This window comes from Sander lucioperca, chromosome 6 (assembly GCF_008315115.2).
Source record: "Sander lucioperca isolate FBNREF2018 chromosome 6, SLUC_FBN_1.2, whole genome shotgun sequence".
Classification (NCBI taxonomy): domain Eukaryota; kingdom Metazoa; phylum Chordata; class Actinopteri; order Perciformes; family Percidae; genus Sander; species Sander lucioperca.
In genome coordinates, this window is record NC_050178.1 from 2570517 (window position 1) to 2584547 (window position 14031).

Consider the following 14031-nt stretch of genomic DNA (forward strand, 5'->3'; position numbering starts at 1 on the left):
CAGATTGAAAGGTACAGTGCAGGAACAACAAAGAACATGCTCTTATTTGTATTTTATGCATACAAAGTTGGGGCACAATTATAGACTAAATCAGCCCTATAAGTCCCCAATATATTTTGCTTCAGTTTAATTGTGTGTCCTAATTGTTAAGTCTTGTTGCATGGATTAATGAGTAACTTTTCCACTGAGCCTGACTGTGTGCCAGTTACTGTAGGTTGTCTCTGCCAAGACTGATTATACTGTTGCCCAGACTTACTGTATATTAGATATTGTATTTTTCACCGCTTCCCTGTTTAGTAAGCATGCACAGGCATAAACAAGAAATAACATAACTTTCGAATTTTGTAATCCTGATAAAATTACAGTTTTGTTGTAATACTTATATTTACTACCTTCTTAAAATGATTTTGATCCAGTTCAGGCCAAGTATATGAGTTCCTATAGCATTGTTTGCTGGCCTACAACACTGCTGCACAAAGCAGCAACACAGTGTGATGCACTGAGCTGTGGCTCACTGGCTCTGTGAGGGTTAAACTCACACAGGCAGCAGCCGCTGGAGGAACCTGAGTGAAATCAGCCTCCTGCAGGATTCTGTTCACAGTCACAGGCGCCGGCCAGCACTCACACTGTGAGCAGGTAGAGGTGACCGAGAGTGTTCTCCAGTCTACTTGTTGCTTCGCCCCAGGAGGGGTGGACAGAGCGGACTGGACATGGTGATGTCTGTGTAAAACAGTAACATGTCACCACATAGCCCATGATGCCTCCATCAGCTCCCAGCACAGCACCGGAGATCTGCACGGACATAAGTTTTTACGCGTATTCTCTTGAAATGTTGCTGATCTCCGTCCTTAAGGTGAATCGGGAGAAACGGAAACGTATGTATCATATTTCTTTATTGCGTTCATATCAGGTTTCATTTGTATAGGCTATAGGGTTTTATAGCCTACTTGGTTTCACTTTGATATTTTATGTCTATTTGGCGTAGCTGACCATCATTACAATATGTATTACTTTGACGGCCAGCTCATATAGGTATTCATATATTTCCCCAAAATGCAGTTGTGTTGCATGACTCAGATGTGCGCAAAATAATGTAGTTATTATGGCATGTTTACCTCAGCTAAAATCAACTTTATAAATTGCTCTAATTGTCTTTTGAAACTGGACGGTGTTATAATCGGTGTTATTATACGTCGAGCCTAATATCCCTCTAGAGAACAATTCAGCAACACATTCACATGTGTCGTTCACAACTACGCTGCCATTGAATCGGGATTGATCGCTGTCCCACCCGAACTGAGACTTTTCAGCACCAGAGCGTGCGGACAGCAACAGACAGACAGACAGCGGTCTGCAGAGTGACAGAGAGGCGTTTCAGCACCGGACAGCGCTCACAAGTGGAGTCCAGTTAATCATTGGCCCGGAACTCCGACCCCACCGCCACCGCCAGCCTTGTCAGCAAGAAAAGCGGCTGTGCCTCTTAAAGCTGATTAAAATATCTATTTGGTTCTCTGATGAGTGGATAAACCACCTGACATTGCTACTGTAGGACACAGGCACTGGCTGTTCAACAGCGCCTAAATCATTTCTTTTTTTTCCTTTTATTATAGCCACAAGAAGAAACGAGGAGGGACCCTGATGTGGTCATCAACAGGACTATGTCTTCTTAATCTGACGGACTGTATCTTCCAGTCTTTTCTAGTGACCGACTGACTTGAGTGAAGATGATCAAAGAGGGGTCTCGGTCGGCCACCTCGCTGCCACCGGATGCCATGGACATCATCCGCAGCAAGACCAACACCCGCCGAGTGAGACTCAATGTCGGGGGCCTTCTCCACGAAGTCCTGTGGAGGACGCTGGACAGGCTGCCCCGCACAAGACTGGGCAAACTGAGAGACTGCAGCACCCACGACTCTATCATCGAGATATGCGACGACTACAGCTTGGACAGCAACGAGTACTTTTTCGACAGACACCCCGGCGCCTTCACCTCCATTCTGAACTTCTACCGCACCGGAAAGTTGCACATGATGGAGGAAATGTGCGCCCTGTCGTTCAGTCAAGAGCTGGACTTCTGGGGCATCGACGAGATCTACCTGGAGTCCTGCTGCCAGGCCAGGTACCACCAGAAAAAGGAGCAGATGAATGAAGAGCTGAAAAGAGAGGCCGAGAACATGAGGGACATGGGTGGAGAGGAGTTTACAACCACATGTTGTTCCGAGAAGAGAAAGAAACTCTGGGACCTCTTGGAGAAGCCGAGCTCATCATTTGCTGCTAAGGTAATGTTCAACACAGCCACCAAACTACCAGGGCAGATCAAGTGAAAGCAGTGGGTAACCTGAGAGAGGGTAACACTGGCATACAGCCAACAGGCCCATATTACTTAAGTTTTAAATAACGATTTCTCCATCAAGAAGTGGAAGGGGGGTTGCTGAGTAGAGTTTGGTCCTAATGAATAGGGGTTACATTTAGAAAAATAGTTAAAGGTAAAAACAAGAAAAGGTGCAGCATGAGAAATGTAGTTTAACATCCAGAGGCTCTTTAAGACTGGCTTGATCTTATGTCTGACTTTCTTTTAACCTGAACCAGTGCTTTTAAGTACTCCTGTACTCCAGCAGCTGGAGTACAGGAGGGAGAGAGAATGAGTAATGGATGTTGTTGTACTCAGAGGTGAATGTCAAAGCTGTCGGCAAACTTTAGCTTATTCATCAGTGTGTATTGAATAGTATGACTTTGGAAATTATTTTTGTTACTCCACTTAAATTAATATTCTTAACTAGGTGTACTATCCTGAGAAGAAAAGAATCAGGTGGTGCTGCTTTTCTGGTGACTCAATTAAAACCCTTTTTTGTTGGTGGAAACATGACAGCCTTTATTGTCTCCCTTAATTGGTTTCAGTCAGATAGTTGTTCCCAAGCCAGTGTTGTCTGTACACTGGTCTCTGGGGGTAATTATTGAATGTGTGTTTTGCATTGGTAACAGCAGAGAGGATCAAAAGAGTGACACTTATTGTTAATACTTTAATCCTGACTGCAAGAAACTCTACTGCACAGAATATATATTTTTAGAGCATCATATAATGCCCCCATTCTCCCCTCCTTTCAACAGTCACCCCCTCTTGGCTTCATTAGCCTACCCTGCCTCATTTCCAGTCCAGTATTCAATCATCCAGCTTATTAACTCTCAGGCTCATAGCTCAAACTCCAGGAACAAGAGTACTTCACTTTGCTGGATCAATGGATATAGTCATGTTAAAAGCATGTTTAAGTGAACTGGTTCAAAGAGGTGATTGGGTCAATATACAATTAAAATGTTAAATAACTACCCAATTGCATTTTTAACCAATACAACAACTGTTTGGAGAGTCTGCTCCTTCAGAGAAGTTGCCCTTTTCAGTCACTCAGTTACCAGAGAGTAAAATAAAAAGTTCAACTAATGATGTGCTACACTTCCAGTGAGCATGTTAAGCATTTATTTTCAGATGCAATTTAGAATATTTTTACTGTGTCATTGGTGTATCAGTTTAGAAAGCCTGAAGATGTCACATTTGTGTGTAAGATATCATGTCAAATGATTACTCAAAGACATTTTAAACACCTCCTTGAACAGGGGTTCCTGCATAATGTATTCAACTCATCTATTGAAAGAGAACCTGCTCCATCTCTGGCCTTGAATTACTGAAGCTCTTAATCACTTTTCTTTAATATTCAATCACAATTGCTTCAGGACATGATCCATTTATGACATTCAGTGCCCCTCAGAATTCTCATTAACCACACAGACAAAGCAACATCCAACACCAGGTCCTCTGGTATTCAAGCTGACTGATAGAACTCCTGGCATCAGACGAAACCAGTGTCTTAACAAGAAAGAAAAGTCTGAGTATTACTGGTCCTTTCTGTCAGACTTTAATGTTAATACATCTTCCACACATTTTATCTATGAAACAACTCCTATCTCCAAGATAAATAATGTAGCTGAAGCTGTTTATCAGAATTTTTTGAACCAGCAGAGATAGCTTTACCTGAGCCATCTCCCTTGAAGGCTTTTAATATTGTTTGTGATAGTTTTTTATTTAACAAATCACATTGGTAGATTTTGATAACAGCTGCTTTATTGCATCTAATAACTCAGGTTATTGTTGCTAATATTAAATCAACCCCCCCTAAAATTGAGTAAGTAATTGAGTAATTGAATAAGGTTCCTCAAGAGTCTACTCTGGGTCATTTATTATTGCCAGTGTAAATTAATAACATCATTTTCGAATACTGACAAATTTTTCATGCAGATAACACCATCTTGTGTCCACAAGATCCTTTGTTTTAAATGTTAGAATAAATGTGTTTACACAAACACACATGTTGCTCTTCCTCTTCTTGCTATCCAAACATATGACAATAATACAATTTAATGTACTTAACAAAAACTTTGGCTGGGTAGAAATTTTCTCTTTTAAATCCAGCCAAGAGATTGGCTCAAATGTAAAATAAGAATATATGCACAGTACAAAACAATTACAAAGTATGTTTTCTTTTGAAAATAAAAAGGAAAACATTATACAATGGACCGTCATGTCCACATTTGATTTGATGGAGATGAAGTAATTTGTACTCTCATATGCTCATTCTACCCAAAATGACTTGATATGGTCTACAGATGTAATACAGATACAACATTAATTAATATGAGAGACATAACAATGATGAAGACTGGCCTATTTATCAGACATAAGAATGTAACTATGATTATTTTGCAAATTAATAATAGGCTCAAGACATGATCAATGGCACAGTCATTAATGAATAATCAGCTCCATTTTGCATTTATGCAATATTTTGTAAACTTATCACACAACAGTTTAAAAGAAATCGTAACAATCACAAATTCTACCTCATGATGTGCCTCCAGGTTCTTCATACATCATTGTACATTTTAGCATTGGCTCATGTCTCTCCTTCACTGTGGTTGCGTCATTCACCATGACTTTCTTTACACTGTCCAACAGAGAAATAGAAATAGCATGCAAGCTCTTCGCCTTCAGCTAAACAAACCAGAGCTGCACAGTGAGTACAATTAAGGGGCCCAGAAACCTTTAAATGGAAAAAGGCTAGGAAAGCAGCCGTTTTTTGAGAAACAGGGCAATTTCCTCATGGTTTAGTTTTCCCACATGAAACAGAAAAAAAGTCAAATTTAGGTTAAATGGCAGCCATTAAAAGCAGTCTTGTTTCTGAGGCTTAATTGAAGAGTTGCATCGGTGAAATGACTTGTTCCCAAACATATTCTGCCTCATTTATTTTTCAGTGCTGAGATGAAATTTTAATTGCACATTTGCAACACTTGACTTAATGCTGAAGTAAGATAGTGTGATCCAGAATATCTATAGCTCCAGATGTCACCTCATCCTCAACCTTATATAATATAATATAATATAAATACACATTTAATATAATATATATAAATATACATAGGCACCAGCGCCTGCTTTCTCAGACAAGCCATTTTTCAGACCACAGCAGCGGGACACCATGTGTGCAGCACTTGATAGTCTGTCTGGGAGTGTTGAGGTGTTACTGAGTAGTGATAGACCCACTTGAGTCTGCATTTCCACCATGGGTCTGCCCACTAAATTATTTAGTTATTTTATAACAATATGGGCTCTTGGAAACTCATAGAAAACTTGCTGTAATAATTTCATTAATAAAAGAGACGAATGAATGAATGAATGCCCATGTCGTCATTTTTAGCATGGCCCAGGCCAGTGGGAGGAAATGGTAATTGGGCTGTGAGTGAAAACAGTAATACAGCATGTCATAGCATGTCTCTGTTGCTCAATTCTCCCTAAGGTGCAGCTCAGTCTCGGAGGGATCAAAGTTGTCCTATCAATTACACTCCCAGGGGTTTGGCTTTACGGTCATTGCTGAACACCTGTTTCCTCAATCAGTCTGCTATAAGTGATTAAGTCATACATGAACACATCATTTTTTGCATAAGTCATAAGCAGTTTTGGTAAATCCAGAGAGATCTCTGCCAGTTCGGTTTCGTCCGTGCTTGTCTCACTGGTTTTGAAAAGGCGGGGCTTAGATGGAAAAAAGTGATGTCATGTACCTCCATGCACCAATCAGGATTTAGCCAAATTTTAATCATGTGGTGACAGGTGTGATGTTGTTAGCTTGACAGGCCACTATCAATCAAATCTGATTAAATATTTCAAACTTTAAGTTTTGATTTCAAGTTTCAGGTGCTTTCAGAGGAACAAAGAAAGTTAGTTTCACAAAAGCGGTATGCTACAGTATAACATCAAGTCACCTTTCACTGTTGTAGGTCTTAATATTTGTTTAAAGAGTTTTATTACAAAGTTATTATTAAAGTAAATTATAACCAGATTTTCCAAAGAAATACACCTCGTAATTTACCTCACATATCTCACACGCTCACGGCATCCAGAATCTTTAGTGGAGCCAAGATGAATTGGTTAGAGTGAAATGATGACTCTTGTCATGCCTTGGTTTTGTTTTAACATTGTAGATATCAGTTACAGGTCATAGCTTAAAAACATGACAAAACAAAAACAAATTGTTGTGTGAATTCTTTATAAATGAATGATTGTATACAACACAACAAAGAGATTCAACATATCAAAGAGACGCAACACACACAAACATGAACAAACAAACAAACAAAATTGGATTGATAATCCAATTCTGTCATTGAAGGGATGTTGTGAGATATTGAAAAATACTGCACTGCAAAACCCATATTGTAAAGTCACCTACAACAAAGTTTATGAAAATACAATAGTTGGTACGTTAACTGACCATAATGATAACTTACAAACAGAAAAGGTGCAGGTTCTGATTGTGAAGTTCCTGTTAAGTTTTACAGACTTTCACTTAACAGACTTTGTTGACACTTCTACACTCTGGGAATTTGAATTCCTGTCTCCTAAACGCCCTGCAGCGTTCGGAAGCGTTGGTCCAGAACAGGATACTGAGCTATAAAAACTGACACTTAGTTCTCTAGCCTTGGCAGAGGCTGTTTGAAATAATTGCATGGAAACCTCTCCTCTTAGTAAGCCAGAGACAGCCATGACTAGAGGCAGTTAACTGCACTTCTTACCGCACATCAGATATGCCCGGTTGACTTCACTGTAAGCACTTTGCTTTGTTGTTTGTGAAGATTGCTCTGTGCACCCTGGCTATGGCTCTGTGTGGAGATATCCACTGTGTTCTATTACCTGCTGCACACTCACCACATGCAACCTGGCTCAAAACGTTTTGTAAGAACAGGAGGAAATCGATGGCAAACACATTAAGATGTAAGGCAAGCTTGGTTGAGTGAGGACACACCTTGACCAGCCATTAGAGGGACTAGGATGTGTCACTTCCCACGGACCATTGCCTGCTGATAGCTCTGCATGAGGGCAGAGCGCAATCACTCATGCTAACTTCTAGGGCTGTGTCACGGGGAGTGCAGTGGGACCAGACGAGACGCGGCAGTACAGCCACTATGATTTTATGGTCTCTGTGGTATTTGTTTCGAGTAAAGGAGCTGGGAGTTTCCTCTGTCTCCTTGTGTTTCTGTCTCTCCTTCCCTCCCCACCTTTCTCTTACTGTATTTGTGTGTGTATGTATGCTAATAGCCAGGCATGGGCCTATCCAACAGAGTGTATTTTCATTAGTTGTTTTCAAGGGTTGTGATGGCAATTCTTCTGTCATGCTTAGGTGAGTTTTGAATAACCACTAATCAATGGCACACAGTTTTCCAGCTGCCTGACTGATTGTAGTGCCATATATCACCAAGTGGGCTCACTCAAAGTCACAAGGATTGTTTGGCAGACTGACGTAGGGAACCAAAGTCTCTCTGTCTCTTCCTTACTCTCCTATCACCTCATCTTCTTTTTTCTGTTTTCTTCTTTTGTACTTCCTCCTCTTATTATTCAAGTCCAACTAATCAGCATGCAAGCTCTCATTGTTGTATTCTAAAGATAGAAAAAAACTGTTAATATATTTGTTTTATTCATCTAAATGCATCGAGATAATAGCTATCCTCATATTAAATAACATGCATGGATGGTTCATTTTCTAGCTTGTTATAGTCAGCTCTCAGGCCAACAGTTCCCTCTAGATCCACGGATGGATCAAAAATGTATATTTAGTAGAAATATAAAAAGAAATAGATTATGTATAAGTTAATTCTACACAAACCATCCATATACTGATAACAATAAAGGTACAATGTGTTACTACTGCCCATACTATTTTTGGGCTGAAGATCTTCATTTTGCAATTGCAACCTCACAGACTGTAATGAAACTATTCTAAACGGAGAGAAACATTTAGCATTATTGATTTCAAACATGCTTCTGATGCCGTTTGATTAGCATGAGGAAACACATGAATAGAAAGTAAGGAAGTAACACGTCCCATCAAAGTGACTGGTAATCGATAGAGAAAAGCTGCCCAACTGCAGAGAGGAGGATTAAATTGTTTGTGTGTTGGCGAGAGTGTTTCACATGCTAAGCCGAAATGATTTATCTGAGACTTCAAAGACTTATGTTGCAATAAGAGCTTCCACATTGCATCAGAGCCAGTTCCATATAGTACATTTGACCTTTAGATGCTTCATGTGTTTTCATTAAGACCTACTGAAAAGTACTCTACAATGTATTGAGATGTAGAAGAAATCTGCTGTTGGGAACTGAAGTTATACCCAGGCACATCTCTTCTATTCCCTCAGAAATTACAAATGCAGAACAAGATTCTGCTCCTATGGTCTGTAAATTACTTATTTGATGGAGGTGCTGTGTAACCAGCATGGACAGACTGCTTACTTGCCTGTCCTGTCTTCTCCTTCTGGATCTCTTTCGTGTTTGACTAAATACTGTCTGTGACTACATAAATGACCTAATGCACAGGCTGGCTATACATTATTTTATTTCCCTTGTGAGGTAATACATTGCTTCACAGATTTTGAACATTGTAGGGAGGTCAAAACTATGCCTAAAAAGGTAACATTTTGAAGTTAGACCATACATATGGACATGGTTATACTGTACATGATACAACAAGGGTTGCGAAATTCTCCATCTAAAGCCGCATATACATGATACGCGATTTGCTCTCTGCGCACCGCTATGTAGGGGGCAGAGCAAAGCGCAGAGAGCAAAGTGCAGCGCAGGTATTCGTCATCAAGGGTGGCAAGGAAGCTTTTTCCCGTTGCTAGGTAATGACAGGCTGTTATCTCATTGGTTGCGCTTTCAAAAGGTCAGCAGCAACTAGGTCAAAGTTGACATAATTTGAACTTAGAGCGCAGCTCAAAGTGGCAAATCCAAGCGGTGCGTGATGCCAGGGGTAGCGCAGCGTATAGTTGGGCGGCAATGCTCTCCTTGTAGGAAATCAATGGAACAGCCAGCGCAAAGCTGTCATGTGTAGGCGGCTTAAGGTTCAATTAGAAGCTCTCTTTAATTAAAAATGATTCATAAACACAGTCTCACTCATGAAGCATCTATAATCAATACAATAATATCAAACAGACAAAGTTAGCAACTAGTTGGTGAACATAGGGAAGCAATTAGCAGCTGAAGAGCTAGATAATTCCCGTGGTGGAGACCAAAAACAGATCTAAAAGAAGAGTGGCTATTTAAGTTTGTGTGTAGTGTAATATTGTTATGTTTACAGCTGTTTTCCATTGCACCCAAGTTGCCAAAAAATCAATCATAATGGTTTATGGGTATATTATTCTTTAAGCTAAATTATATGAATGATAGTTTCTGCTTGTGGCTAGTATTTGGAATATTGATTCGACTGTGCATTTGCCAAATACCGACATTGTGATTTAAGTTGATAGAAATGACGAATAATCAATCCATTTTATCAGAGTACGGATGTCTCCTTTCTACTAGTTGTAGTGCATATGGTTTTAGGATACGGAACTGCAGTCTCTCCATTGGCCTGCAGTTTCCATGGAGAGAGGTGATCTAGTATGGTACATTAGCTTATCGTGCAAGCCAGTATGCACACACAGACTCCCACTGAATAGTATCTCTGTATGACAGACCTACCAAATCCATGCTTTATTTTTAGTACAATGCCTTATCTGGCTTTCCTGATTTTCCTCACACATTGGTGCAACGGGGTTGCAGGCTATAGACACCGATGCTGACATTCAAAAAGGTGAGAGGCCAATCATAAGGGGACAGAGACATGACTACTTTGCTGCAGAACTTCATTCATTATTCAGACAGGCCTGTCAGCGAGAGAACATCACTCAGAAAGATGCAGAGTGGTGTGAGGCCAAGTGGTCACCCGCAGAGTAAAACCAAAGAGACATAGACATTATAAGTCAAAGCCAATGCATGTTAAAACTACTTCTTAAGCTACAGTTGCACACCAAGGTTTACTCGGCAGGCTGAGACTGAAAAGGTCAGTTTCAAGCCACCTGTATAGGAATGACAGACATGACTGAATAATGCAATGAAATTCTGTAGTCAGTCCAAGACATTTTCTGACAGCAAATATATTTTCTGTCCAGCCTCAATCTATGTAATCCATCGCTGAGCTTTCATAGATTTGTCCTTTACCTTTTTTCCTGCTTTACATGACACTGCTCTCTGATGTTGCTTTTTTGGCTTCTTACACAAACTCAAGTGCTACATGTGCTAGTCATCAATTGGTGACAGCAGAACAAAAAGATGGCTTGTGCATTTTTAAACAGCTGCCTTCAACATGTGCATCTCATCCAGGGTCACTTAGCTGCCAAGCATATAGTAAAAAAGCACAGTGTAGCTGAGGAAGTTTAGAGCTTTGCACTTTTGTTTGGCTATAGTACCAGAGCTCAACAGATTTTCCGATGGTTACATCCACTCCTAGTCTTTGCTCCTCAACCATGATATCCTCTTGCCACATGATATGGTTGAAGGAGAAGGAGAGCTCAGTTGTCTTTAGAGGGAGCTGAGCCTGGGAGAAAAGACTTCAGTGCTATCATTTGTAATGCAAGTTATCCTGAAGCAATTTCCTGCGAAGAACAGTGCTGCTCTTCTCCAAAAAGTTTCTGAATGACAGAGCATAGTTTATTCCAAGGGAAAGAAAATACAACGAAATATACTGTAATCTCACTGAGATACTGACTCCACTCCATGTGTGCTCTGTTGCTCACAGCGGCTGCCAGACTAAAGCAACAGTAATTACCAGAACTTGATACAGAACCCAACACCTGAAAGCTCCATGGACGAAGAGTCAACAACAGGGTTCAACAATATCACCTCCAGTCTCTTACTGTGAAGCATCACATCTGCCATGGTAGACAAGCTGAATTAAGCAAAGCGTCAGGCTGTTGTGAGCATATAACCTGACATCATTTATTTAGGTAGATGCTGGTGACATATTTAGGTATGACAGTACAGTAAACATTCATTTCCAATAGTTTTTTTTTTACCTGTGACAAATGCAGTTTCAAATTAACTGACATACATGAAAAGAGTAAAACAGAGTCTGTGTACGTTATGTGACAGAGTGAAAATGTCAGCAAGAATAGAGGCAGAAGGGTGACAGAAATGCCCATTGTTCTCCAGACACGTCTGACTCAATTGCTTTTGCTCTTTAGCAAATTAAACGAAACGAGCGAAAAAGCAAACAGGGGAGCTATGTTTAAATCCCGTCATCTGCAGTTCAGTTTTACAGCTCGCATTCAGAGTGAGATGTGTGCATTCACGAATAAAGAAATTAGCTTTATATCCTGTTGCGTGACTGGTGCACATTTCAAAATAAACTTTACAATGAGCAGTGTGAGGAGGTTGAGTTTATCAAGCCCCCACACAAATCTTGTGATGCTTGGTTTCTGAGAAAAGTCCCAGCGTGGTTTATAGAAATAATGCAGCTCTTGAGGTCGGGTTGGTTTGAGTGGGAGTTTGGAGGTTTCCCCAGTGTCCCCACCTCTGGTGATCATAACAGATTAAGCCACCACAGGAAGATAAGATCTTTCCTTCGCTTCGCTGTGACCTTCTCACCTTTCTGCTCACCTGTGTGGACCAAAAAAAGAGAGCTGTTGCAAAAGGTATTACCAGAACGGAGGCAGTGTGTCTGCTAAGAGAGAATCAGTCATGGGGAGTTCAATTCGATTTCATGATCAATGTGTCCGCCTACTCTCTTTAATTCTTATGCAACAGAATAACTCAAACAAAGGCAATCAATAATGACAGAATGAATGAATTTTGTATGAAAAACAAGAACCCCAGCATGTATTTACAGAGAAGACTGTGACATTGTGGTGTTTTTAACAACTACTGGTACTATCCCAAGAGAGGTTGTTGTGGGTATTTTTTTTAACGGTGTTTGCACAAAGAGATTTAGAAGGACAATGCGGAAGAGGTCTGGTTGTTGATATTATACAGGGTGTTGCTCATCCTAATGAGGCACAGCCCGCAAGGAGTGATGAAGCCACCTTAGTGTGACATTTAACACAACCCCACCAGATGTTCTACCTTAGCACACTAATGGCACTCCTCTCCCAAGGGCCCTCTATAAATAAATATGCTGCCACACATGTATACACACACACACACACACACACACACACACACACACACACACACACACACACATACATGCATGCACATAACTTGCACATTTTCCCATCCTTTCTCCAGCTTTCTTTTAAACACGTTCCCTTTTTATTCTGTTATTTTCCCACTCATTCTCCCCGTGAAACACACATACACACACACACACACACACACACACACACACACACACACACACACACACACACACACACACACACACACACTTATTGTCTCAATCTGTTTGGCAGTTGTTTAATTTCCCAACAGCAGACTGTCAGATTCCCAAGTATCTTTCTTTTCTAAATCAGAAGAGGGTACAGCAAAGGTTTGCTTTTATACAGAGGGAGACTGGAAGGAGAAAGAGAGGTTTGTTAGACTGGCACTTAACTAATTGGTGTGATAGCAGATACTTTAGCGCCTGTGGTGACGGAGAGTGGTCAGAATGTTGTGGTTTTCCAGTGAACTCAGTGCTCCTCAACATAGCTGGAAGGGCTGCCACATAATGTAATATTAATTTGTAAAGGTAAGCACTGAAATGCAAATAACTTAAAGGAACTGTTAAACATTTGGGAAATATGTTTATTCGCTTTCTTGCCGAGAGATCAGAAGATTGATACTACTCGCACGTCTATACACTGAATATGAACCTGCAGCCAGCAGCCAGTTAGCTAAGCCAAACATGAAGACTGAGGAAAAAAAGTTAGCCTGGCTCCATACAGTATGAAGGTAACTGACTGCCAACAAAACTAATTTACATATTAAAGCTTGTTTGTTTAATACATACAAAAAAAGTGTAAAAACAATTTGCTGTTTTCTGTGGGGGACTATTTCTTGGCCCAGGTGCAGCAAATTTCTTTAGTCTCTGCTACTGCAACTCTGACCCTGTCCAAGAAATAGTCCGGCTCATAACCACTCATAAAACTGCAACCGATTACACATATGTGTTAGTTAGTGAGCTTTAGAAGTGTTGGTCGGTGGATTTTGTTATCTTTGGACAGAAAACGGGTTTCAGTCTTTATGCTAAGATAAACTGACGGGGTGCAGGTGCTGGCTCCATACTGAATGGACAAGTTGTGAGTGGTATTGATCTCGGCTAAATCTATGCAAGAAGGCAAATAACCATATTTCCCAAAATAGACAAACTATTACTTTGAATTGAATTAGCCAGTGGTGTCTTGTGTGCACTTTATCCAAAAGTAAAAAAAAATGTATTAACTTCTTACCTAATGGTTGCTGTAATTTGTACCAAATTGGTGTTTAATTTGCACTTGATGGCAAAGAACAAATTGTACTCTGAAGAATCTCAGAAACCCAGAAACAATATTTGCTCAGAAAACCCACTGAAGTACCAAAGAGTAGAAGATTAGAGGAGGTTATTGACCAACAGAGGCAGTGCTGCTGTGACCTCAACTACATCATCTGCTACTCATCTACAAACTTCAATGCAGGTAACATCAGGAATTAGATGAGAG

General features: G+C 40.4%; 1 protein-coding gene across 1 annotated transcript in view; it reads left to right on the forward strand.

Moving 5' to 3' along the window:
- Nucleotides 1-572: 572 nt before the first annotated feature.
- The window catches only part of LOC116041720 (potassium voltage-gated channel subfamily B member 1-like), a 37939-nt gene continuing 24480 nt past the window's right edge, over nt 573-14031 (forward strand). The window contains exons 1-2 of the mRNA XM_031287760.2: nt 573-875; nt 1611-2279. Coding sequence (XP_031143620.1) covers nt 1725-2279 — 555 coding nt within the window. The 5' untranslated portion in view covers nt 573-875; nt 1611-1724. The remainder of the gene's footprint in view (nt 876-1610; nt 2280-14031) is intronic.